Source organism: Anabrus simplex, chromosome 5 (assembly GCF_040414725.1).
Source record: "Anabrus simplex isolate iqAnaSimp1 chromosome 5, ASM4041472v1, whole genome shotgun sequence".
NCBI lineage: Eukaryota > Metazoa > Arthropoda > Insecta > Orthoptera > Tettigoniidae > Anabrus > Anabrus simplex.
In genome coordinates, this window is record NC_090269.1 from 420,267,527 (window position 1) to 420,292,092 (window position 24,566).

Consider the following 24,566-nt stretch of genomic DNA (forward strand, 5'->3'; position numbering starts at 1 on the left):
TTTTCATTTATTTCTCAATTTTGTTTTTGTGTCCAGTTTATTATTTTTATTTTTGTATATTTTTTATTCTCGTTTTTGTATTTATACTTCATAATATTATAAGTTTGGAGCAAATATTGTAATTGGACGAACATCTGTATATTTCCTTCGATAAATAAATAAATAAATAAATAAATAAATAAATAAATAAATAAATAAATAAATAAATAAATAAGCAAATATAGATAGAGATGGCTGAAATATAACGCAGCTATTTATTTTGTCATGGTTACGTAATTGTAACGGTTAAAATGTGTAACAGATATGAAAATAACATATTACTGTTATTTTTCGTAACGATAAATAAATTCCTAAAATCGTAGGCCTAACTGTTTCTCACGTCCTGACTTCTAACAATGAAATTACGAATAGTTTTTCCCCCACCGCATTATCCCCTGTCTGTCGTAAGAGGTGACTAAAAAGGGCCCCAGGGGCTCTTAACTTGAGAACGTGAGTTGGCAATCACAGGGCGCTTAGCTGAGTCCTGGCATTTCTCCCGTTTACTTGTGTCAGGATTCTCACTTTCATCTATCCTGTCCGATCTCTCTTGGTTAACGCTTGTAATTCTAAAGAGAGCTGATAGAATTACTTCCATGGAGGACCCATATTGAAGATCTGAACAGCGTTTCAGGAACATGTATTTCTGTATACATTAACACGGCTACGGTCAATCACCTGAACTCTGTTAATAATAGTCTTTTGAAATGAAATACAATGTTAATTACCCCTCAAGATGTGCATACTAATCATATGAGGCAAGTCATTATTCTTTGTAACACATAAATAATAATTAACATCGTGTTCGTGTGAACACTTACCTAAGTCTATACGGCATGACACCGTGATTATCCGGTTCGAGTTCTGGTGATCGAAAAGAGATTGGCGGTAGCCTGTCGCTATTGTAACGGTCGCAGAGTTTTGAGGCTTTCATAGACTTACTTATTAGAAATAAAAGACAAATATTATGCGGATAATACATATTCATTCTTTCCCCCGTTGTCGAGGAACGTAAGTCTAAATGCACGCGCGCGAGTCAACACAGCACCATCTTGTAACAGAGTATGCGTGTGACGTCACATACTTAGCACAAATTTTGACTTACTTTGAAGAGCTCTTTCATGAAAAATACGTTTCAGATCTTTATTTATTATTAATTTTTCGCAGCAGGTAGCCTCGTCTTTTTTGTGTCAATTGAGACATTGAACATAACCATAAGTGAAATACTCGCGTGCCCGTTGTCGGGGTACGTGAGTCTACGTTAAAATTTCTGCATCGGAATGTTGGCCGGTAGGGTAGGAGAGGTGGTGGTATACGACACAGGGCATACAACACTGTTGATGGCGATTAGTTAGCCGGATGGGGATGTTAAACTTTGCGCAGACCACTTCAATCAATCAAATCAGTCACCACTGATCTGGATTTAGGGCAGTCACCCAAATGGCAGATTTCCTATCTTTTGTTTTCCTAGCCTTTTCTTAAGCCGGATTCCACCTTCCCCCTTCCTACTACCATATATCACGTCATTCATTTCATCCAATTAACTCTTCTGATTAGGTTGACGCCACGAAGGGCATTCGGCCGTAAAAACTCTCTACAAGATTCATCTCACTGCATACCCGACGCCGTAGGGAAACAGTGCAAGGGCTGTACATAGACAACAGCGTCTTTACGATATTTTAAACAGAAAGAAATTGAACTATTTCTTGTCTAATTATCTTGCTGAGGAGAATATTACCTACGGGTTTTTTTCATAATATTTGTGTGTTATAGCCATCATATACATACATGGATTTATTTTGTGATAGTTATACGCAGTACGTAAGACTAGGAAATAAGTTATTTTCTTTCAATTTGCTTTACGTCGCACCAACACAGATAGGTCTTATGGCGACGATGGGATATGAAAGGGCTAGGTGAGGAAAGGAAGCGGCCGTGGCCTTAATTAAGGTACAGCCCCAGCATTTTCCTGGTGTGAAAAACCACAGAAAACCATCTTTAGGGCTGCCGACAGTGGGATTCGAACCGACTATCTGCTCGATGCAAGCTTACCGCACGGCCAACTCGCCCGGTGGAAGTAAGTCCTGTTTTAATGTTGTTTTGCGTATTTATGTGTCAAAGACTTCATCTTTGTTTCATTATCACTGGTTACAAACACATCTCTTGTACGAGGTGGGCAAAATAAAATTTGCCCGGAAAATATTTACAGTAAGACTGACCCGGGATTGATCTCGTTAACGAACATCACAGAAGATCCTGAAAATGACCTCATCTGAAGAAATAAAAAACTGATGATTTAAAAGTCCTGACTCAGAAAACACCGGCAGAACTCAACGCTCGAAAATCCTCTTTAATACTGTTTCGACATCACGATCTCTTATTTCTTCTCACTTGCACAGATAAACTGCGTTGAAATTTCCTGGCACTTCGTTCCAGGCTTGTCTTCACTCGAGTAATGTTTTGTGGTGTTCGAACTCTTTTCGGAAAGCTCCGGTTTTCATTGGTTACAGAGCCCGTTTCACGCATTGCAGTCTCTGTTTGAGGTTTTGTCAAAACACTTCAACCGCAAACAATTCCGCACAGATTGTCCACGAATCGTGTTTCAAATAGTCCGCCTCTGTGGTGCAGTGGTTAGTGTGATTAGCTGCCGCCCCCGGAGGCCCGGGTTCGATTCCCAGCTCTGCCACGAAATTTGAAAAGTGGTACGAGGGCTGGATCGGTGTCCACTCAGCCTATCGAAGTCAAATGAGTAGAGGTGGGTTCGATTCCCACCTCAGCCATCCTTGAAGTGGTTTTCCGTGGTTTCCCACTTTTCCTCCAGGCAAATACCGCTTCCTTCCCTCTTTCTTGTCTATCCCTCCAAATCTTCCCATCACCCCGCAAGGCCCCTGTTTAGCATAGCAGGTGAGGCCGCCTGGGTGAGGTACTGGTCATCCTCCCCAGTTGTATCCCCGACCCAGAGTCTGAACCTCCAGGACACTGCCCTTGAGGCGGTAGAGGTGGGATCCCTCGCTGAGTCCGAGGGAAAAACCAACCCTGGAGCGTAAACAGATAAAGCAGAAGAAGAAGAAGAAGAAGAAGAAGAAGAAGAAGAAGAAGAAGAAGAAGAAGTGTTTCAAATAACACTGGACAATGAACACGTGCTGTTTTATCGTGAGTACCATTTTGTGTTGCGCTCAACACGTCTGCTCCTCTCACTCCTCACACGTAATGACGCAGTGACGTACTCGGGAGACATGTGACAGCAACCAATTGGTGCATCGAAAACACGGTTTCTAGCATTTCCTGTGATGGACAGTCCTCCTGTTCGTTAACAAGGGTCAGTTTCGCGTCAGTCATAAATATTTTTAGGGACACTTTTATTTTGCCCATCCTGTATGTCACCCTTTTTACTCTTTGGAGTTATATTAAAGAAACAATAAAGAATTACGGCCGCTAGATTGCGGTACTCCTAGCCAAGGAGTGTTGCCTTGCTCATCTCGCTGACAGCTATAGTGATGCTCATCAGCGATGTCGCCTTGTCATTATACACAATGACGCGGCTAGTTATAAGATGTTTGTGATCGCTTTAAATGAGAATAATAACATTCACTGGCCATATTTCATTAATAATAATCTATGGACATCAACTGGCCGAAGTGAGTGACATCGCTGTACACACACGAGCGAACATGTGTACATCACAGAAAGCTAATTTTGCAGGAGAAGCAAATAAGGATTTAATATTACACCAGAACATAGAAAAATAAGATAGAAACAATGTATCTTGAGATTATTGAACCTTGTAACTTAATTGAAACTTTCAGATGATACTGAATTAGGAATTTCTGACATTCTTACCCGGATTTTTCAAATATCGTTAAAATTAGTGATGAACTTTATAATAATATAATATATTAAAATATAATAATATTAATAATTGTACCAGGGGTACCCCTTCCCCGGCTATTTGAACTGCGCGCCTTCTCTAAGGCTATCTATGCCAACGTGCTTGAACTTGTAAACTTCTAAAGATTTTGTCATCGACCGTTTGAAGGCTAGACCATCGATTTGTAACTTCTTGATAGAATAATGTTTATTTTGTGGTTGGTAACCTGGTTCTGAGGATTTTTTTTTTTATGTACTGAAGTTGTCTACACTTTAGCTGGTTCCTCCTCGATTGTAATCAACCTATCAGAAGCTTGTAAATATGTTCTCTAGCAATTAAATCCGAGGGTGTGTACAGGAATCCAGCCAATCAGCAAAGTGTTCTGGAAGCTTCCCCTCACGGTACTATAAAAGCAGACCACGATTTGGCCGTCTTGTCTGAATCGCTTCAGTGCTTGACGGAGGCCGAAGGGAGGCAGTGGCGAGGTCTGCGAGAGGAAGATCCAGCGGCTCAAGGTAATGGCAGAATGTATCTAGACATGCGAGTAGTGTGAGCGGAAGGTTTCAACCTCTTTTCTTTTAATGTAATTTTGTAAACTGGTGGTTTCATTGTAGAATTTTCGGCAAGTCTGAGGATTTTGGTTCTGTTCCCTACTGAGAAATATGTAATTTAAGGGACCATATAGTGATGACCCTCTGTCGTTTCCCCTTCAACCTTGCACTGGGTGACTAAAGCTTTCAACCTCTAAATTTCTTAAATCTTGTCTTGGCATTAATGTTTCTCCTTTAGTTACCCCCGTGTAGTATATGATTAGTCTCTGTATCTTCGGGCCGGAAGCCCACTTAGGGTTTTAACAGTTTATATAAGGAGTGCTGATGTTTAGCCTCGTTGCCTTTTGTTTATGGCCAGTTATGTGCAACCTGTTCTTTTACCATTAAGGCCACGTAGTATGGGCAATTATGCCCCTGTTTATTTATTTCTGAGTGTAAAGATTTCCTTGTGTTAGTTCCCTTTGGGAACAGTGATTAATGTAACTGTTGAGCAAGAGATAAGCCCATATCGGGGCAACTGTGTATGAATACTTTAATGTGAGTACAGCCGATAGGTTGTCAGGTGCCATAAGAAACTGAGGCTAGACTATGGTATATTTGGAGCGCAGACTCCTATGTAGTGTAAATGTTCGCAGAAAATCGTGCTCTTGTAAGATATTGCACCTGTCAGAGCAATAATGGTCTTTTCTATATAAATTAACTGCCCCGTCATTATCAGCCGAGTTGAAACACCGGATCCAGTGAGATCTCCGAAGTTAAGCAACATTGGGCGTGGTCAGGAGTTGGATGGATTGCCACGTGCTGTTGGGGGGGGGGATAAGGGAATGGAGGAGCGGAAAGTAACTGGCCACACTACCGCACGTAAACTCCGGCTCAGGAACACCTCTGCGGAGGTTCGGACCTGCCTTCGGGCAAAATAATCCTTACCGTACTTCACCGTCATTATCACAAGTTTTTGTACCTGATTTTCGAACTTGTAAGTTCCTGATATTGTTAGAGCTGATGAGCTCATTAATAACCTGTTCAATTTATTTGTTTTTTCATTCAGATTTTCTATCTCTCAATTTTAACAAAAGGAAAGAAAAAACTCCAATTTTTTTGTGTTAAGTTGCGCTCTAGTTAATTCCTTGTCCAGCCATTCAACCCAGGCGCTTCTAATCCCTCTGTGAACCACATAAACCCCGTAATAATAATAATAATAATAATAATAATAATAATAATAATAATAATAATAATAATAATAATAATAATAATAATAATAATAATAATAATAATAATAATAATATTTTTTCGTCCCACCAACTACTTTTACGGCTTTCAGAGAAGCGGACATGCCGAAATTTTGTGCCATAGGAGTTGTCTTATGTGCCGGTAAATGTACCGACACGAGTTTCAGGTATCTCAGCACCTTCAAATTCTATCGATCTGAACCACGAAATCGAACCCTACACATTCAGCTCAGAAGGTGAGCGTTCTACCATCTACTGTCTACTCCATAGATAAATGGTTAGTGTGCTGCCCTTTCGTTCAAGAGGTCCCAGGTTCGATTTCAACCTGGGTGGGGGATTTGATCTTTATTGGTTAATTCGTTTGGCTGGGGGACCGGGTGTGTACACCGTCCTGAACATTAGAAATCAGGATAGGAAGGGCCTCATCCTCTCAGACACGCAGGCCACCTTTAGGCGTCAATTCGAAAGACTTGCACCAGGAATCTCCGTTATTATTATTATTATTATTATTATTATTATTTCCGCCTCCGTAGCGTAACGATTAGCACTATTAACTGCCGTCCTCGGGGTCCCGGGTTCGATTCCCGGTACTGACAGAAATTTAAGAATGGCAGGAGAGCTGGTATGTGGTTGAAATGGTACATGCAGCTCACCTCCACTTGGGGTATGCCTCAAAAGAGTTGCACCACCTCGGGACGAGGACACGAGTTTATTATTATTATTATTATTATTATTATTATTATTATTATTATTATTATTATTATTATTATTATTATTATTATCGTTTCAGCCATCTATGGGCTACGATTACGCAACTTCATTGCTTTCTCAAGTTCTTTCTCCTTCCTTTTTCGCCAGCATTCCTTCATCCGTTGGCTTGCTCGTGCTCGTTCTTCTGTCAAGAATACTCTATTCTTCCTCGTTTTCTCATCAGCTAGGTCCTCTTCACTTACGCAACTCTCTGCCTGAAGATTTTTCTATTTGTTATATCTTCTGCCGTGATCCCACATTTTTCTAAATCTCTGTGGACCTCTTTTACCCATGGGACTTGTGTCTTCCTGATCTCCTGGAAGGTGAGGATCCTGTTGGCGAGTCTCTCCAATCCCATCATTTTAATATGACCGTAGAACGCCAATCTCCTCTTTTTCATTGTGGTGGTGATGTTCTCAAATTGTTGGTATAGTTTTCGGTTTGGTCTCATGCGAAACGTAAACTTGTCTGATGATTTTATGGGTCCAAGAATCTTTCTAAGGAACCTCCTTTCTTTCTTTTCCAAATCTGAGAGTCCCTTCGTGGCTATTGTCTCAGCTGCGTATAAACATTCAGATTTGACTATCGTGCTGTAGTGCTTCAATTTGGCCTGGTAAGAGATTGACTTAGATTTGTAGGTGTTCTGACATAATCTAAACGCAGTTTCCATCTTTCATGCACGTTCTTGAATTGCTGCTTTCTCATTCATGTTTGGAGTCAAAATCTCTCCTAGGTACTTGAATTTTGTAGTTCTTTTAATGTCACCGTACTTCGTCCTCATTGTCCAGGTTGGGTCAGTGATATTTATGTTCATGTCTTCTCAAAAGATATTTGCAATCCTGTTTTGTCTGCTGTTTCTTTGAGGACTTCAATCTGCTTAATTGCAATTTGCAAATTCTTTGCAAAAAAGACTATATCATCTGCAAATGCGAGGCATTCAAATTTAAGCCCAGTTCTCTTGTGACCATTATTATTAGTATTATTATTATTATTATTATTATTATTATTATTATTATTATTATTATTATTATTATTATTATTATTATTATTATTATCATCTTGTTTTCAGTGGGCCACAGAAGGAAAGAAGCGTGAGGGGTAAAAGGCTGGACAAAGCAAGTCCCAAAAATTAAATTTTGACAAGTTTGTTTCTCAATGAATTTTTTAAATTTTCTTTCCTTGGAAAATTAGAAAACGACAACAGTAGAGATGAGATAAACAACAGGAAGCAAAATATAAACCTAGAAGCTTAATTAATTCACAACCAGGGGAGAAAGGACTCCACTCCCACTTTCGTACAAGACGCAGAGTCGAAACAATACCAATAGGTCTCATAAAATACATGTCTTTGGTATAAATAGGTGAGGCACAAGTCTTTACACAAAAAGCCCTGGTAAGACATCATCTAGAGTATGGTCCCATTGTATGGGACCCTCGCCGGGATTACTTGATTCAAAAACTAGGAAAAATCCAAAGAAAAGCAGCTCGATTTGTTTTGGGTGATTTGCGACAAAAGAGAAGCGTTACAAAAATCTTCGAAAGTTTGGACTGGGAGGACTTGGGAGAAAGGAGACGAGCTGCTCAAGTAAGTGGCATGTTCCGAGCTGTCAGTGGAGAGATGGCGTGGAATGACATCAGTAGACGAATAAGTTTGAGTGGTGTCTTTAAAAGTAGGAAATATCAATGTGAAGATAAAGCTGGGATTCGAGAGGACAAATTGGGGCAAATATTCGTTTATAGGAACGGCAGTTAGGGATTGGAATAACTTACCAAGGGAGATGATCAATAAATTTCAAATTTCCTCCAGTCATTTAAGAAAAGGCTAAGAAATCAACAGATAGGGAATCTGCCACCTGAGTGACTGCCCTAAATGCAGATCAGGATTGATTTATTGATTGATTGATTGATTGATTGATTGATTGATTGATTGATTGATTGATTGATTGATTGATTGATTGATTGATTGATTGATTGATTGATTGATTGATTGATTGATTGATTGATTGATTGATTGATTGATTGATTGATTGATTGATTGATTGATTGATTGATTGATTGATTGATTGATTGATTGATTGATTGATTGATTGATTGATTGATTGATTGATTGATTGATTGATTGATTGATTGATTGATTGATTGAATAGTACTTGTTCATAATAGAAAGAAGCAGAAGCTTCCAGAACAAAGTTACCACGAGGGAAATCGAACCCTGAGCATCAGGGTTAAATTTTAAAACGATCTCATAACCTGAAAAACAGTTTACATGTTACACCTTGCAGTGGGTCTCAAACTCACATTATCTTAATGAATTGACATAAATGACTAACCGTCAAAACACCTCTAGTTGTAGCCTATCTCGCAGTATTCCACTTTCTGCTTTTAAAAGTTTGAACATATTTCACACTCGCCACCCTTGTTATGGCATAGGACAGCCACAAACGAAAAGCGGATCGAAAGCAGAGCCGAAGTTTATACTACGTGGCCCCGAAATGGAGAACAAAGGTTAGTGTAAAGGCCGAGAACAAAAATAGAATGGAGGTTGAACCCACTCAAGTACTCCGAGCACTACACTTTAACAATGAAACCTAATGGGAATTAAGGCCCGATAACACGAAGGATAAGCCATGGTAGTTGGTGTCTAAGAAAGGAATAGTTTAAGTCCGAAACCAAGGTAGAAAAAATAGAAATTGATTACTTAGTCACCAGAAAACAAAGTGACGATTCTACAAAATGACGTAATTCAACTGTCGCATTGGTGGAGCATTACATCATTAGGTAGTAATCTGATTGGTTGATTAAACTCTAAAACTGATGAAGGTCATCAGGTTATCAAACCCAAAAACATGAATATTCCCGATCAGGTTAATTACAGTTCCACACACTTAGAATAACCAGTGGAGACATCTAGTGAAGATAGATTAAACTTGTTACTTACTCACAGTCGATAAGCAGGAATTCAGAGTCAGGAAGAGGTCGTACTACTGTCACAATATTTTTTTACAAGTTGTTTTACGTCGCACAGACACCGATAGATCTTATGGCGACGATGGGACACGGACGAGCTAGGAGTGGGAAGGAAGAGGCCATGGCCTTAATTAATGTACAGCCCCAGCATTTGCCTGGTGTGAAAATGGGTAAACCACTGAAAACCATTTTCAGGGCTATCGGCAGTGGAGTTCGAACCCACTATCTCCCGAATACTGGATACTGGCCGCACTACAGCTATCGAGCTCGGTCAAAATTATTATTATTATTATTATTATTATTATTATTATTATTATTATTATTATTATTATTATTATTATTATTATTATTATTATTATTATTTTGCTATTTGCTTTACGTCGCACCGACACAGACATGTCTTATGGCGACGATGGGATGGGAATGGCCTAGGAATGGGAAGGAAGCGGCCGTGGCCTTAATTAAGGTACAGCCCCAGCATTTGTCTGGTGTGAAAATGGGAAACCACGGAAAGCCATCTTCAGGGCTGCCGACAGTGGGGTTCGAACCCAGTATCTACTGGATACTGGCCGCACTTAAGCGACTACAGCTATCGAGCTCGGTGTTATTATTATTATTATTAATATTATTATTATTATTATTATTATTATTATTATTATTATTATTATTATTATTATTATTATTATTATTATTATTATTATTATTATTATTTCTAATATTAAGCTTAACTTCTCACTGCTAGAGAATTTAACAGGCGCTGAAGTGTTGAACATCGTTTCGGTGAGGTCTTAGCAAGTGATCAATGTTCTGAGAAGAGTAAAATATCACGCAGAGCGAGGGGCCTGAGGACGTATCGCAGTTTGTAATGTGACTTCCACAGGTACAGATAGAGCACGGAGCAATTGGCACGTTCATTTAGATCGGAAAAACAAACGCATTTTATATGCATTAAGTGTCAAAAATCAATTGCGTGGCGCGGGCTGATAGCGATAAGCGGCTGTTATGGCCCATCAGATGGTATCTGGTACTCGCACGCATTGCAAACCCTCTCCAGCAAACCTGGACACTTTGCTTTTATCTCAGCCAAAACTGAAGCCCTCTGCCGCTTATAAAACACGCTGTAGAATCTCAGACTGGTGGTTATAGAGCGTACACCTCAATCTCTAGAAAATTACGAACTGTAAGGTAATAAAGTTTTAGCGGAGGAAACGATGGAAGGACATCAAATTCTTAAAGAGAATACTACCCCTCACTGTACAGTGCATTCTTATTTAGCTGTGGAATCGTGACTAAGTCACTGATAATGCCCGAATAAGAATCAGGTGATACCAATATGAACAGATCAGGTATCAATTGTCATATAGAACTGGACGTCCCGACTCTATCATCACAATATCTAGTCATAAAAAAGTAGAAGTCCCATGTCAATCATCGCGATATCGACTGTCATATAAAACTGGAAGTCCCATGTCAATCATCGCGATATCGACTGTCATATAAAACTGGAAGTCCCATGTCAATCATCGCGATATCGACTGTCATATAAAACTGGAAGTCCCATGTCAATCATCACGATATCAACTGTCATATAAAACTGGAAGTCCCATGTCAATCACCACGATATCAACTGTCATATAAAACTGGAAGTCCCATGGTCAGTCATCACGATATCAACTGTCATATAAAACTGGAAGTCCCGTGTCAATCATCACGATATCAACTGTCATATAAAACTGGAAGTCCCATGTCAATCATCACGATATCAACTGTCATAAAACTGGAAGTCCCATGTCAATCACCACGATATCAACTGTCATATAAAACTGCAAGTCCCATGTCAATCATTACCATATCAACTGTCATATAAAACTGGAAGTCCCAATGTCAATCATCACGATATCAACTGTCATAAAACTGCAAGTCCCATGTCAATCATTACCATATCAACTGTCATATAAAACTGGAAGTCCCATGTCATTCACGATATCAACTGTCATATAAAACTGGAAGTCCCATGTCAATCATCACGATAACAACTGTCATATAAAACTGCAAGTCCCATGTCAATCATTACCATATCAACTGTCATAAAACTGGAAGTCCCATGTCAATCACCACGATATCAACTGTCATATAAAACTGCAAGTCCCATGTCAATCATTACCATATCAACTGTCATATAAAACTGGAAGTCCCAATGTCAATCATCACGATATCAACTGTCATAAAACTGCAAGTCCCATGTCAATCATTACCATATCAACTGTCATATAAAACTGGAAGTCCCATGTCATTCACGATATCAACTGTCATATAAAACTGGAAGTCCTATGTCAATCATCACGATAACAACTGTCATATAAAACTGCAAGTCCCATGTCAATCATTACCATATCAACTGTCATATAAAACTGGAAGTCCCAATGTCAATCATCACGATATCAACTGTCATATAAAACTGGAAGTCCCATGTCAATCATCACGATATCAACTGTCATAAAACTGGAAGTCCCATGTCAATCACCACGATATCAACTGTCATATAAAACTGCAAGTCCCATGTCAATCATTACCATATCAACTGTCATATAAAACTGCAAGTCCCATGTCAATCATTACGATATCAACTGTCATATAAAACTGGAAGTCCCAATGTCAATCATCACGATATCAACTGTCATATAAAACTGGAAGTCCCATGTCAATCACCACGATATCAACTGTCATATAAAACTGGAAGTCCCAATGTCAATCATCACGATATCAACTGTCATATAAAACTGGAAGTCCCATGTCAATCATCACGATATCAACTGTCATATAAAACTGGAAGTCCCAATGTCAATCATCACGATATCAACTGTCATATAAAACTGGAAGTCCCATGTCAATCATCACGATATCAACTGTCATATAAAACTGGAAGTCCCATGTCAATCATCACGATATCAACTGTCATATAAAACTGGAAGTCCCAATGTCAATCATCTCGATATCAACCGTCACTTAAATCTCCCAAAAAAGAACCAAAAACCGAAGTAGTAAAATGTGTTTTGGTATCTGTCGGCGTACGTCCATACAACATCTTTTTCTCGGAACTGAATCTGCAACCTATCTGTTTCCGGAAGAGAATGAAAAATCTACTACTACAATATATAGAAGTTCTGTGTTTGAAACTCGACGCAGTTAACATGTACCGTGTTAAAAACGACACCTCAGTCTAAGCAAGAAATGCTCTTATATCACGAAAATGAGCAAAACATGACAGAAACAATAAAATTGGCCATAATATGCAACATGTAATTGCTTAAACGAAGTTAGGGATCAATTATTCATACTTCAATGAATTCAGGAAGGAAATGTGACTATTCCTTAATAGTCTAAAATTTAGCAAGGGAAAGGACTTTTACCCACTAAGAGATTACAATACAAACGTATTTGAACAAGGCTCAAGTACCATCTACCCGCTCTACAGTTGTGTGTGTGAGTTGCATAAAATTTAGGGGTTCGGATAGTTCAGATCACTAAGATTTATGCAAATCTCACTGCAGAATCGTTGTGCGGGTTTTAGACACTTGCGCCTTGGATAAATACGTTCGCATTCTAACTTACTAGTGACTAAACATCCTTTGCCTAGTATCAACCTACCCCTAATCCCATAATCTCCCGTACAGCTAACATCTTATCCTTGGTACGTTACCGTAAGTCTTCACATGTTAAATGAGAGAAAACCACATCACCTTGTAGAAAAGAATGTTTGCTGCTTGGAGTTGTGGTGTTCTGTACATATCGGCAGCCGCTCTCTGGCTTGCAGCTTGTTCACTTGAAGTGCCGACGGTACATGACCACTGGGATATGAACATCCCACTTCAAAATTAATTAAGGTAGCAGAGAAGTTTGTCGGTTTAATAAGCGCGTCTGAGTCCAGCAGACAAGGGCTCATTAATAATCAAGCCTGTGACATGAGTCTTGTCTTGGCAGCAACAGATGATGTTCCTTAAACTTAACACTTTCTACGAGGCAAGTACAGACAAGAACAGCGCTCCGTGTGCTTCAGCGCTTAATTGAATCAGTAGGATGTGCGTCACTTTTATCAAAATGGAGGTATTCTACATTAATAATCACATCATTCACTGAAAATATGTATGAGAGAATCTCAAACTTGACTTGTGTTCACTTTCACTCTTTGGCGAATAACTAAAAGCAAAGATGAAGGCCCTTGGAGGTGTGGAAGTAAAGGCTTCCACTATCCGTAACCTCGGCACTTGGTGGAGTAGAGTGGTTATCTCTACACCCGGCCGCCTTTGCCCCCAGGAATAAACCTGGGACTCATTGTTTCGTGTAGACTGAGTGAACCTCGGAGCCGTGTGCATATGTGTGAATATAGTTTCTTAAATTTTTAGACATCCTAACGGGGAATCGAAACCACGTCCTCCCTGGTGAAACTAGTTGTTTGTCACGTATGCAGACGAAACCCTATCCCTAAATTCTAACAAAGGACTCCTCGAGGAACTGAACAAAAAAGAGCGCAGAGTCATTAGGAGGGCCGGGCTGAGTGGCTCAGGCGGTTGAGGCGCTAGCGGACCCAATTTGGTAGGTTCGATCCTGACTCAGTCCGGTGGTATTTGAAGGTGTCCAGGTACGTCAACCACGTGTCGGTGCTGGCACGTAAAGAAACTCTTTTGGGACAAAATTCCGGCACCTCGGCGATTGGGGATTGGAGTTTTAGATGCATTTCCAAATTCTTTGAAATCATTTAATACAATACTAGGTACTGTAATCATTTGATAGGGAGTCTGCCATCTGGGGACAGTGCTAAATGACCCCCTGTGGGTGGGAGACGCAGACGAAGAATACACCCACGGTAACCCCTGCCTGTCGTAAGAGGCGACTAAAAGGGGCGACCAAGGGATGATGATATTAGAACCATGTGATTACTCGTGATTAGTACCATTACGTGAGGAACACCATGAGGGTCGTTTATAAAATGTCCATAAATGACAAGTGTACTATATTAAATCCTACTTAATACAGTAATTAAAAATGTGTATCACGCAATAATTTTGAAATCCATGAGGGATTCCTCATAGGACAAAGACGTGGCTAAGAGTAGAGATGATTTTTGACTATTGCTAATGATCCTTTCAGAGCTGCTAACCCAATATCCTTAATAAATTGGTTATGCAGATTAAATTTCTTACAAAAGTTGTGAACTATGTGACTAATGGTGCTTCGTGCTCCTATCATCAATCCTAATACATCTATGGAGTCCAGGTGATATTTCTCGGCATAATATGGGATTGTAGGTTCATATATATCACATTTCTCCTTGTGTGCATCATGTGGTTGACTGTATGATGGCTCGGTTCTAATTGTGGGGTCTATTATGAACCCTTTACTTGAGCCCGGTGGTATAGCAATCATGTCAGTCCACCGGCTTGACCCTGTCTGAGACAATCCATGTACCTCCTCTTAGACTGTATAATGCTTTTCTCTCAGGGCTTCAGCAATCATAGATCGTATACGATGATGTCGTGAATTCCGTAGGGTGTCTTTAAATGGACAGGAACCCAAGACGTGACCGAGTGTTTCAATCTCACGACAGTGGTTATTGTCTCGGGACATTTGCTGTTAGTTTTTATGGCATTTCTCCAGTCGCTACTGTCATATCTGCTCGACAGTTTGTTGACAATTTAAGGCGACAATCTGGAGATAAAAATCGATATTTTCGTCATTTTAGTGAATTTTTTATGACTGAAATTTAAAGTGTTACAAATTATTCCTCCGAATTCAAAAAAATAATAATGCTTTGTTTGCCATTTGTAATTTTACATTCAAATCCCATTTTTCTCTCAAAATATTCTGCCAAAGGTAACAAAATTTGCATGGTATATGTATCATAGCTACCATATATTAAGAAACCAGCGTATGGAATTTTTGATTGCAGAATTTTTTTCAAGTAGTAAGGATTTTAAAGTCCAAAATTTTAGAACGTAAAAGTTACACACAATTTAGTACGATTTATCTCCTTGTATAAATTACATACAGAAAAATCTATAAGTAGTGCTTTTGAAAGGAGTGTTATCTGCCTAATTACAAATTTACATTAACATGTTAAATAAATTTCATGAAAAAATGGAAAAAATGTATTTATTTTGGATAAACTATTAATTGCATATGAAATAAATGTGCATGATATCTCTACTTTTATGTAGGTGACATTCCCGCAAAGTTTCGTGAAAATCCATGCTTTAGGTAAAAATATATTTTTATCTCCGGAATGTCGCCTCAAACAGGGGCAATGAGTGCCCATTCTAAATGGCCTTAATGTACAAAATAAAAGGTTTAAGACCATCGGCCTTGCACAAAATGCCAGGAGGCGAAACTTTTTGCACTCCTTCTGAAAAACGCTTAAAATCCTAAATGGGCTTATGGCCCGAAGTTGCAGAGGCTAAGCCTATACAACATAGGGGTGACTACATGTGAAATCTCAAATACCAAAGCAGGGTGAAGAATTTAGAGGTTTAGAAGATCTTAGTCACCCCCATACCAAGTTGAATGGGAATTAACAGAGGGTGAACATTCCTTTTTCCCTAAATTTACATATATCCCAGCAGGTATTTGAACAGAGTCTTTAGACTTGCCGAAAATTAACATTTAAACAGAGACTTTAGAATTTTACATTAATAAAATAAGTTTGAAACCTTCCCCTCAAGTTATTTGCCTGGAGCTATCGCATATTAAAAGATGTCTGCCATTACCTTGAGTAGTTGGGCCTTCCGACGACGGCAAGGCTGCCCCTGACTCCTATTACGCCGTACACACCCTAGACCGTAGCTATGAAGATGACAATACGGCCCTAGAGCGCTCAGCTTTTATAGCATCTCAGAGAGGAAAGTCCCAGAACTCTCTCGAGCTAGGCAGAATGTCTGTACACACCCTCATTTCAATTGGCTAAAGAAATATACATAAAAATTCCTGATTGGTTAAACACTTAAGGAAGAAGGAAGCCGTAGTAGTGCTGACAACTATAACATATGAATAAACCAATCTAAACAACTTCAGATTTTCAAACATTGAAAACTGAAAATTCCTTTCAAGGGTAATTGTCCATAATCCCGCCAGAGCGGGCACATAGGCCGATAGTAGAGACACCTAAGGGTTAAAGGTCCAAATATCTTGTGATAGACAGTTTAGGATTCACAGCACAGATAGCCTTCAGGAAGACGCGCAGTTCAACGGGACGGACATGGTGTACCCCGGTACAATTATCATTATCATTATTATTATTATTATTATTATTATTATTATTATTATTATTATTATTATTATTATTATTAACAAATGCATCGCAAATGGGAAATGTCCCAGTGGCAATAATCACTTACAGTCGTGTGATAATAAAGTAAAGTTAACAACAACAACAACAGTACAACAAGCAATCCCATGGAAAGAAAATATGACAAGGACTACTACTAGTTTAACATTCCTGTGCGCTACCAGATATTTGAACACAGTTAATTTGTATATCTTGTCTCGTGAGTTAAAATATTTATTATTGCCAGCCTCCAGTATTCGGGAGATAGTATGTTCGAACCCCACTGTCGGCAGCCCTGAGGATGGCTTTCCGTGGTTTTCCCATTTTCTCACCAGGCAAATACTGGGGCTGTACCTTAATTAAGGCCACGGCCGCTTCCTTCCCACTCCTAGACCTTTCCTGTCCCATCGTCGCACAAGACCTATTTTGTCGGTGCGACATAAAGCAACTTGTAAAAGAAAAATTACATAGATCCGTTATGATAGAAAGTGGCAAACAGTGTTTAGGGCAAATGGTAGCTCCAAGAGCACAGTAATGTAGAACGCGTAGATAAACCTCGGCGTATTTCGTAGCGGAAAAAAGCTCTTTCCTGTCGGTCATCTTTATACTCTGGGAGGAAATTTCAGCCGTTTCTTAGACAGTCCGTACCCCACCCGTTCCTGAACTTAAACTCCGAGAACGACAAGGATATTTCGCTCAGTTTTACTGGGTGACTTAAATTGCTCATAAATGTTAAGTCCGCCTCAGCAACGGTAGTGTTGTGGTTCCCTCATGACAGCTGCATGCGCTTCACGGGTACGCCGTGATGTAAATATGTTGGCAACTTGTCACACACTACAGTATTGCGGGTAATCTACTGCCCAGTGCAATTACAGCACCACAGGATGCCAGAGCGCCTGACACATCACATCGTCCAGCACGTCATTTTTCATTCTGAACGTACGGTACAGTGTAAATTCAGGCGATTCAACTCATTAAGTAGTATCTTAACTCTTGTTACCTCCATCGTTAGATATTTTGTGTTGTAAATAAGTTCTCTTCTTAAAGAATGATGTATCTCGGAAAGTTGAGTATGATATTGGTGCAGTCCGTTAGTAGTTTCCATCTGTTCTCGAGATAGTGGATTCGATTCCTGTCTGAGATCGGTGGAATTTTCGGATGTTTCAATGTGACAGTTCCATGTCATTGTCTTCCGCCTCGTTGATTAACTGTTGTGGGACAAAATTCTGCTAAAATTGTGGCAACTCGAGGAATGTTACAAAAATAAAATTATTATTGTTCACATTCCACGATACAGTTGCAAGGTACCTTAGTGAACAAAAAAAGGTTAATATAATTTCCACCCTTCAAATCAAATTTTGAAACGCATATTCTCCTCTTGAAGATGATGATGATGATGATAATAATAATAATAATAATAATAATAATAATAATAATAATACCGTAATCGTATGGCCTCGTTACTGTGTTGCAGACATTTTGCTTCCACGGCATTCAGGCTGTTTGCGTGTCAATTTGGACGTGTCCGACTCTATGGATAAATAGTTAGCGTGTTGGCTTTGGTTCAAGGTAACCCGGGTTTGATTCCCGGCCAGATCGGGGGTTTTAACATTCACTGGCTAATTCCTTTACTTAGAACCCCATCCTCACAGAGCGCAGGTACCCTATTGGGTGCCAACTCGAGAGACCTACACGAGGCCTCACGCCATTATCATGATTATTTATTTATTTATTTATTTATTTATTTATTTATTTATTTATTTATTTATTTATTTATTTATTTATTTATTTATTTATTTATTTATTTATTTATTTATTTATTTATTTATTTATTTAATTTCTCCTCTAGAGTCTTCTAGGAACCACGTGACTATTTCATTGCTTCATCCTTTGTCGTTCATTATTCTTCCTTCAGTACTCCTTCATCTGCTCACTATGTCTACCTTTCCTCTCCTCGGACGGTTTTGAGCCGGTTTTCTTTCCCTCCCGACCTTGAAATCCTTCTGTTTTTAACACTTTCATTATAAAAATCTCTCCCTCTCTGTGTGTTGCTTCTTCTTCTCTTATACTGTTTCTTTCCAAATCTTTCTTGATTTCATGAATCAACGTTGTTGTTGACTTCTTGTTCCAAAGATACTTGAAGATTTCTTCGGTTAACCTGTTGTCATCGATTCTGTTTAAATGTCCAACAAAATCAATCGCCTCTTCCACATTGTTTCTGCTATGTTTTCCATGTTCCGATACATTTTTCCATTACTTCTTGATTTTCAGAGATTCTATAGTTCTTAGCGAACCGAGTATTTCCGTATATTTTTTCTTTCCAGTACTTTTAATTTATGCAGCTTGTAATTCAGTATTAGGCATTCACTCGCGTATTTTGTTCTACCAGTTGGCAGAGAAACGAATCTCTCTTGGGCGGTCAACGGAAATATGAAAATCTACAGCCTGTTTCCAATTTTCAAGGGATCAGGGATGGAATGAATGAAGGCCCCCCATCTAGCGGCGAGGGTAGGAATTGTGCCGGCTGACGAAGCCTATCGCACTTCTCTGGTACAATGGTTAATGACTGACAGATGAAATGAAATTATATTGGAGAGTGTTGTCGGAATGAATGACAGGGACAACCAGAGTATCGGATAAAAACCTGTCCCACCTCTGCTTTGTTCAGCACAAATCTCACATGAAGTGACCGGATTTTAAACCACGGAACCCAGCGGTGAAAGGCCGGTGCGCTGCCGCCTGAGCCACGGAGACACAGGACGGTCTATGGCAGAAGTTTTAATTAATTTCGACGAGTAAACACCGAATGTGTCAGCAGAGGCCATTTTACACGCCGACATCATACGAGATGAGAGCCGAATGGACTTTCTCCGCCCGTAAGAAGTCCGATTATTTCTGCCGGGACTGAACCCGCGACCTTGGCATCTGGAGAGGCCAATGTTCTACTGCTTATATACAGAGGGAGATCGATTTTTAGTGTGATATAGTTGAGAACTAATGATATTTTTCTCGATATGATTTTTTAAATAAATTGAGTCGTTCCCATGTGAATTCTCTTTTCGCGTTATTATATTTCTATAATTTCAAACTATTCACTTCTTTGAATAACACATTACGACACTTGAGTGTGCGTTATTAACACTGTGAGGATCTCTTTCTTTCTTTCTTTCTTTCTTTCTTTCTTTCTTTCTTTCTTTCTTTCTTTCTTTCTTTCTTAATCCGTTTACCGTCCAGGTTTGGTTTCTCCCTGGGACTTAGAGACGGATCCCACCTCTACCGCCTCAAGGGCAGTGTCCTGAAGCGTAAGCCATTTGTTCGGGGTTACAACTGGGGAGGAGGATCAGTGCCTCGCCCAGGCGGCCTCACCTGCTCTGCTGAACAGGGGCCTTGTGGGGGGATGGAAAAATTGTAAAAGATAGACAAGGAAGAGGGAAGGAAGTGGCCGTGACCTTAAGTTAGGTACCATCCCAGCATTTGCCTGGAGAAGAAATGGGAAGGATCGGAAAACCTCTTCAAGGATGGCTGAGATGAGAATCGAACCGAACTCTACTCAGTTGCCTCCCGAGGCTGAGTGGACCCCGTTCCAGTTCTCGTACCACTTTTCAAATTTCATGGCAGAGCCGGGAATCGAACCCCGTTTCCAGAAATCTGCTCTTCTGATTGCAGTTGTTGAGCCTAAATTTGGGTCTTCTCGAATGCAGGGTTTCTGGAGCATTTACAGTTGTAAGATTTTAAGAAAAAACAATGCTGAAGTGGACGTGCCGCTTACTTAGTCTTAATGGAATGGGAGACTGTGTCCAAAAATTACTTTGCACTGTCTTTAAACCTGAAAATAAATACAGAGCGGGTGATATGAGACTGACCTGTTCCAAAACTGAGGAGTTCATTTCACTGTCCTGTTCCATGATTAAATGTTTAGGGTGCTGGCATTTAGTCCAGAGGTTTCCCGGTTCGATTCCTGGCCTAGTCGGGGATTTTAAGGTTTATTGGTTAATTCCAATGGCTCGGTGGCTGGGTGGGTGTGTGTGTGTGTGTGTGTGTGTGTGCGTGTGCAGCACCAGGCCTCTTCGGTATAATTTGAAACAGTATCCTCTAACCCATGGGTAAATAATGGAAATAATATCGAGCTGGACGAGTATTATTATTATTATTATTATTATTATTATTTTTATTATTATCCAATGCAACGGTTGTGCAACACACTGTAATAAGTCTAGAACAACGCAATGTGCGTCTGGAATTGTGTAGAAAATTCCTTACATTGTAAATAATTGGAGACTCTCGATATTACGAGAAAACGTATTCTGTCATATTCTTCTAGAAGCCTAGCCAGGCAACGTATATAAAGAGGGTAGAGTTGAATTGTTTAACAAGAGCTGTGAGTGCAAGTCGTTAACCGAGTATGTGAATTCATGTTGTGGTTGGTAGTACAGTATGTTGACATGCTATTGTGGCAATCTTCTTCTTCCGCTTCTTCGTAGTAGTGTTTTGTTTCAAGATTGGAGTTTATTGGTGCGTGTGTATGTGTTATATGTATATATAATTTGTAAATAAAATAGTGTACACAATTGACACCGTTTAGTGTGTGCGTCTTTGTGGTTACAACAACCTGGAGGTATGTTTGTATTGGTTTCTTATTTCAATTAATATGTATGTCTTTGACATAAACACATTTTCTCTTCTGTTTGCCAACCGTCGTAGCCGTGTTGAAACACCGGATCCCGTGAAATCTCCGAAGTTAAGTAACATTGGGCGTGGTCAAGATTTGGATGGGTTGCCACGCGCTGTTGGTGGGGGTAAGGGAATGGAGGAGCGGAAAGGAATTGGCCACCCTACCGTACGTAAACTCCAGCTCAGGCCCACCTCTACAGAGGTTCGGACCTGCCTTCGCGCAGAATACACCCTTACCTTACCTTACCTCTTCTGTTTCGGAATAATGGTTTTGGTACACAGCCCCTTATGAAATTGCACTCTACCATCCATTTCAAGAAAAGGAATAAACGACGAATTTATTAAACATATTCGAAGATTTTAATAAACGTGCTAATAAGGGGAGCTTCAGTGACATCATATCGCAACTAATCTGAAATCTCCCTGACAGAACTGATATCGTGATAGAACATCCTGCACCAAAAGTCAGCTGCGAGTTTTCACTGGAAGATCCCGAAAACGAGGCCGTAAATATCAAGTGACGTCCCTATCAGCTTGGTGACTGGAGACTGTGAATCTGAGGGGAGTGTTAACAGGAGCTAAGGTCTCCTGTTCGATCACCGTTGTCTCTTAGGTGATGAGAGGATAAAAGGCTGACGCCTTACGACGCACAGACTCAGTTAGGTCTTATGGCGACGATGGGATAGGAAAGGGCTTGGAGTGCTAAGGAAGCGGCCGTGGCCTTAACTAAGGTACAGGCTATTGTGAAAATGGGGTACCACGGAAAACGATTCGCAGGGCTACCGACAGTGGGGTTCGAACCCCACTATCTCCCGAATGCAAGCTGATAGCTACGTGACCCAAACCGCGGAGACACTTGCTCGGTATAAAAAGCTGACGAATATAGTGATTCACGCAGCTTGTCTGTCGTCCACGCATGATCTTTTGCACACCGGTGGTGGTGGTGATTATTATTTTACGAGGAACTACATCTAGGCAGCTATCCTCTATTAACACTAATCAGAGGAAAGAGTCGGTCCGACAACTCGAAAAATGAAGGTATCGGCCAAAGAAAGACAAGGGCCATGAAGGGCGTGAAAATGAAAGATTCCCTAGGTCTCGACACCTAATACCGTCGGGGTCGGAAAAGAACAAGAGTTGACCAAGGGAGGTCGAGTAGGATAGATGAAAGTGAGGAGTCTGGCACAAATAAATGTGATCAATTACATAACTCAGCTAAGAGCCCCGCAGTTGCCAACCCAAGCTCCCAAATTGGGATCTACTGGACCCTATTGCACACCATTGGGCCCTTACAAGAACTTCCCAAACCGATTGATACAACTGATACTTCTTACCCTGCGCTATTCTACGTATTCCAATGTCGATTTCGGAAACGTTCTGTGAAACTTTGCACTTGATTTTTAGTAGATGACTGTTTCACAGTACGCAGATTACGTCGGCCAAATTTCAGGTAAGTTGCGATGTGATCTCACTGAGTCTTTAGTTGTGCATTTGAAACTACTTTCAGCAATTAGCCGAAAAGGTTCCCCAGACCATAAAATAACATATCCTCCCTGAATGTGCTGTAAGGTTCCCACGCACAGTTTAAGTGATGTTTCTTTCTGTTTTAGCTTGTGATTGTCATCCGATCGGAGCGTCGGGGAAGACGTGCAATCAGACGAGCGGCCAGTGTCCCTGCAAGGACGGCGTGACGGGAGTGACGTGTAACAGATGTGCCAAGGGGTACCAGCAGAGCCGCTCTCACATCGCACCCTGCATCAGTACGTACACTTCACTGCTTCTTTATTATTATTAGGTGCCGGGATGAATGGGTCTAACTACGAAGTCAAACTTAATTTAAAATTTTAACAAAGGTTATATTTTCTTGAAACAACAAAATTTAAACAACTTAGAGAAATAACAAGAATACAGCTATTTAGAAGCAAGACTGTGGAGGACCCCAGACATCAGAATTTAAATATTCTTGGGCTACAAGCCCCTACTTTACAATTTTGAGCTCCTAGCTCAACTTTATAAAAGATTACAATTTTACACAAAGGGCAGAAATCCCCTAATACATGGAGCACTTGCTCCCAGTTCTCAATATCAAGCCTCCCAGAGGCATTCTTACAATACTCGAAAAGAGCTGACGTGCTCTCAGTGTTCCCAGCCTACTCAAGACAATGCAAAAATCCAATAATCACTGGCCTGACAAGGCACTATTTACAAATAGCCATCTTATTACACAGAGGTACCTAGTACCCAACCTACTGGGCCTTAGTGAAAAAGAACAGGTTCAATAAATGGCCCGAGCAAAATGGAATGGAGTCAAAGATTCAGCTCCACAAAAAAAATTAACAACCTATAGGGCACTAGGCCAACGACACAGGGGCTAATCCAATATACCGAGGTAGCGCGGATGGAAATCACTTTAATATATTGCAGAAACAAATGCGGTACCACAAACCAAAATGAAGGGGAGCTCGAGAGGGTATATCACTCTCTGTCACCGAATTATGGTAACAGATTTTATGAAGTTTTTACATAAGCGGGCAAAAAATTACATTTTTAGAAAAGTAGGTTACATGGTAAAAGTTTCGGACCTTTCCCGCGGGTTAAACTGTTGAGCTAGCAAGAAATAAAGATGTTAAACGGCCATTGCCTTGCTGAAGGACTGCTGCCTGATGAAAGAGGCACCTCCCGCCTCCTGCTTCACATACACACACTTAGATATTGATCAAGTGGCCAAGAGCCGTGAAAATCCGCAGTTTATAAACCCTCGGGGAAAGTTCGAGACCTTTGATGAATAATCAAGCCACACCCTCTTACTTTTATTGGCTAGCGTAAGTTTACACACCAAATCGAAGAAGAAGCCTGTGATAGGCCGAAAATTAATTACAGAAATTACGGGTTGGCTGAATTCAAAACTGGCGGAAAGCAAAGATCAATATTGCCAACCCGAAAATGAATGAACATAATTTAGTAAAGAACAAACTTATGAATACAAAATTTCTTCAAATAAAGTTCCTTCACTTCGCACCAGGGTGCATGATCATAGTTTTTGTAGTGACATCTGTTGCAGAAAGTCCAAACTTCTTGATAAATGGTAAACAAAACACGTAGAATTTCATATAGTACTGGAAACTTCACAATCACGAAATTAAGGAGGTGACATCTTCAGAGTAAAAGTTTAAGTA

General features: G+C 40.0%; 1 protein-coding gene across 1 annotated transcript in view; it reads left to right on the forward strand.

Moving 5' to 3' along the window:
- LOC136875032 (netrin-3) overlaps nt 1-24,566 on the forward strand; it is a 222,953-nt gene that overhangs the window by 144,819 nt on the left and 53,568 nt on the right. The window contains exon 2 of the mRNA XM_067148752.2: nt 23,001-23,150. Coding sequence (XP_067004853.1) covers nt 23,001-23,150 — 150 coding nt within the window. The remainder of the gene's footprint in view (nt 1-23,000; nt 23,151-24,566) is intronic.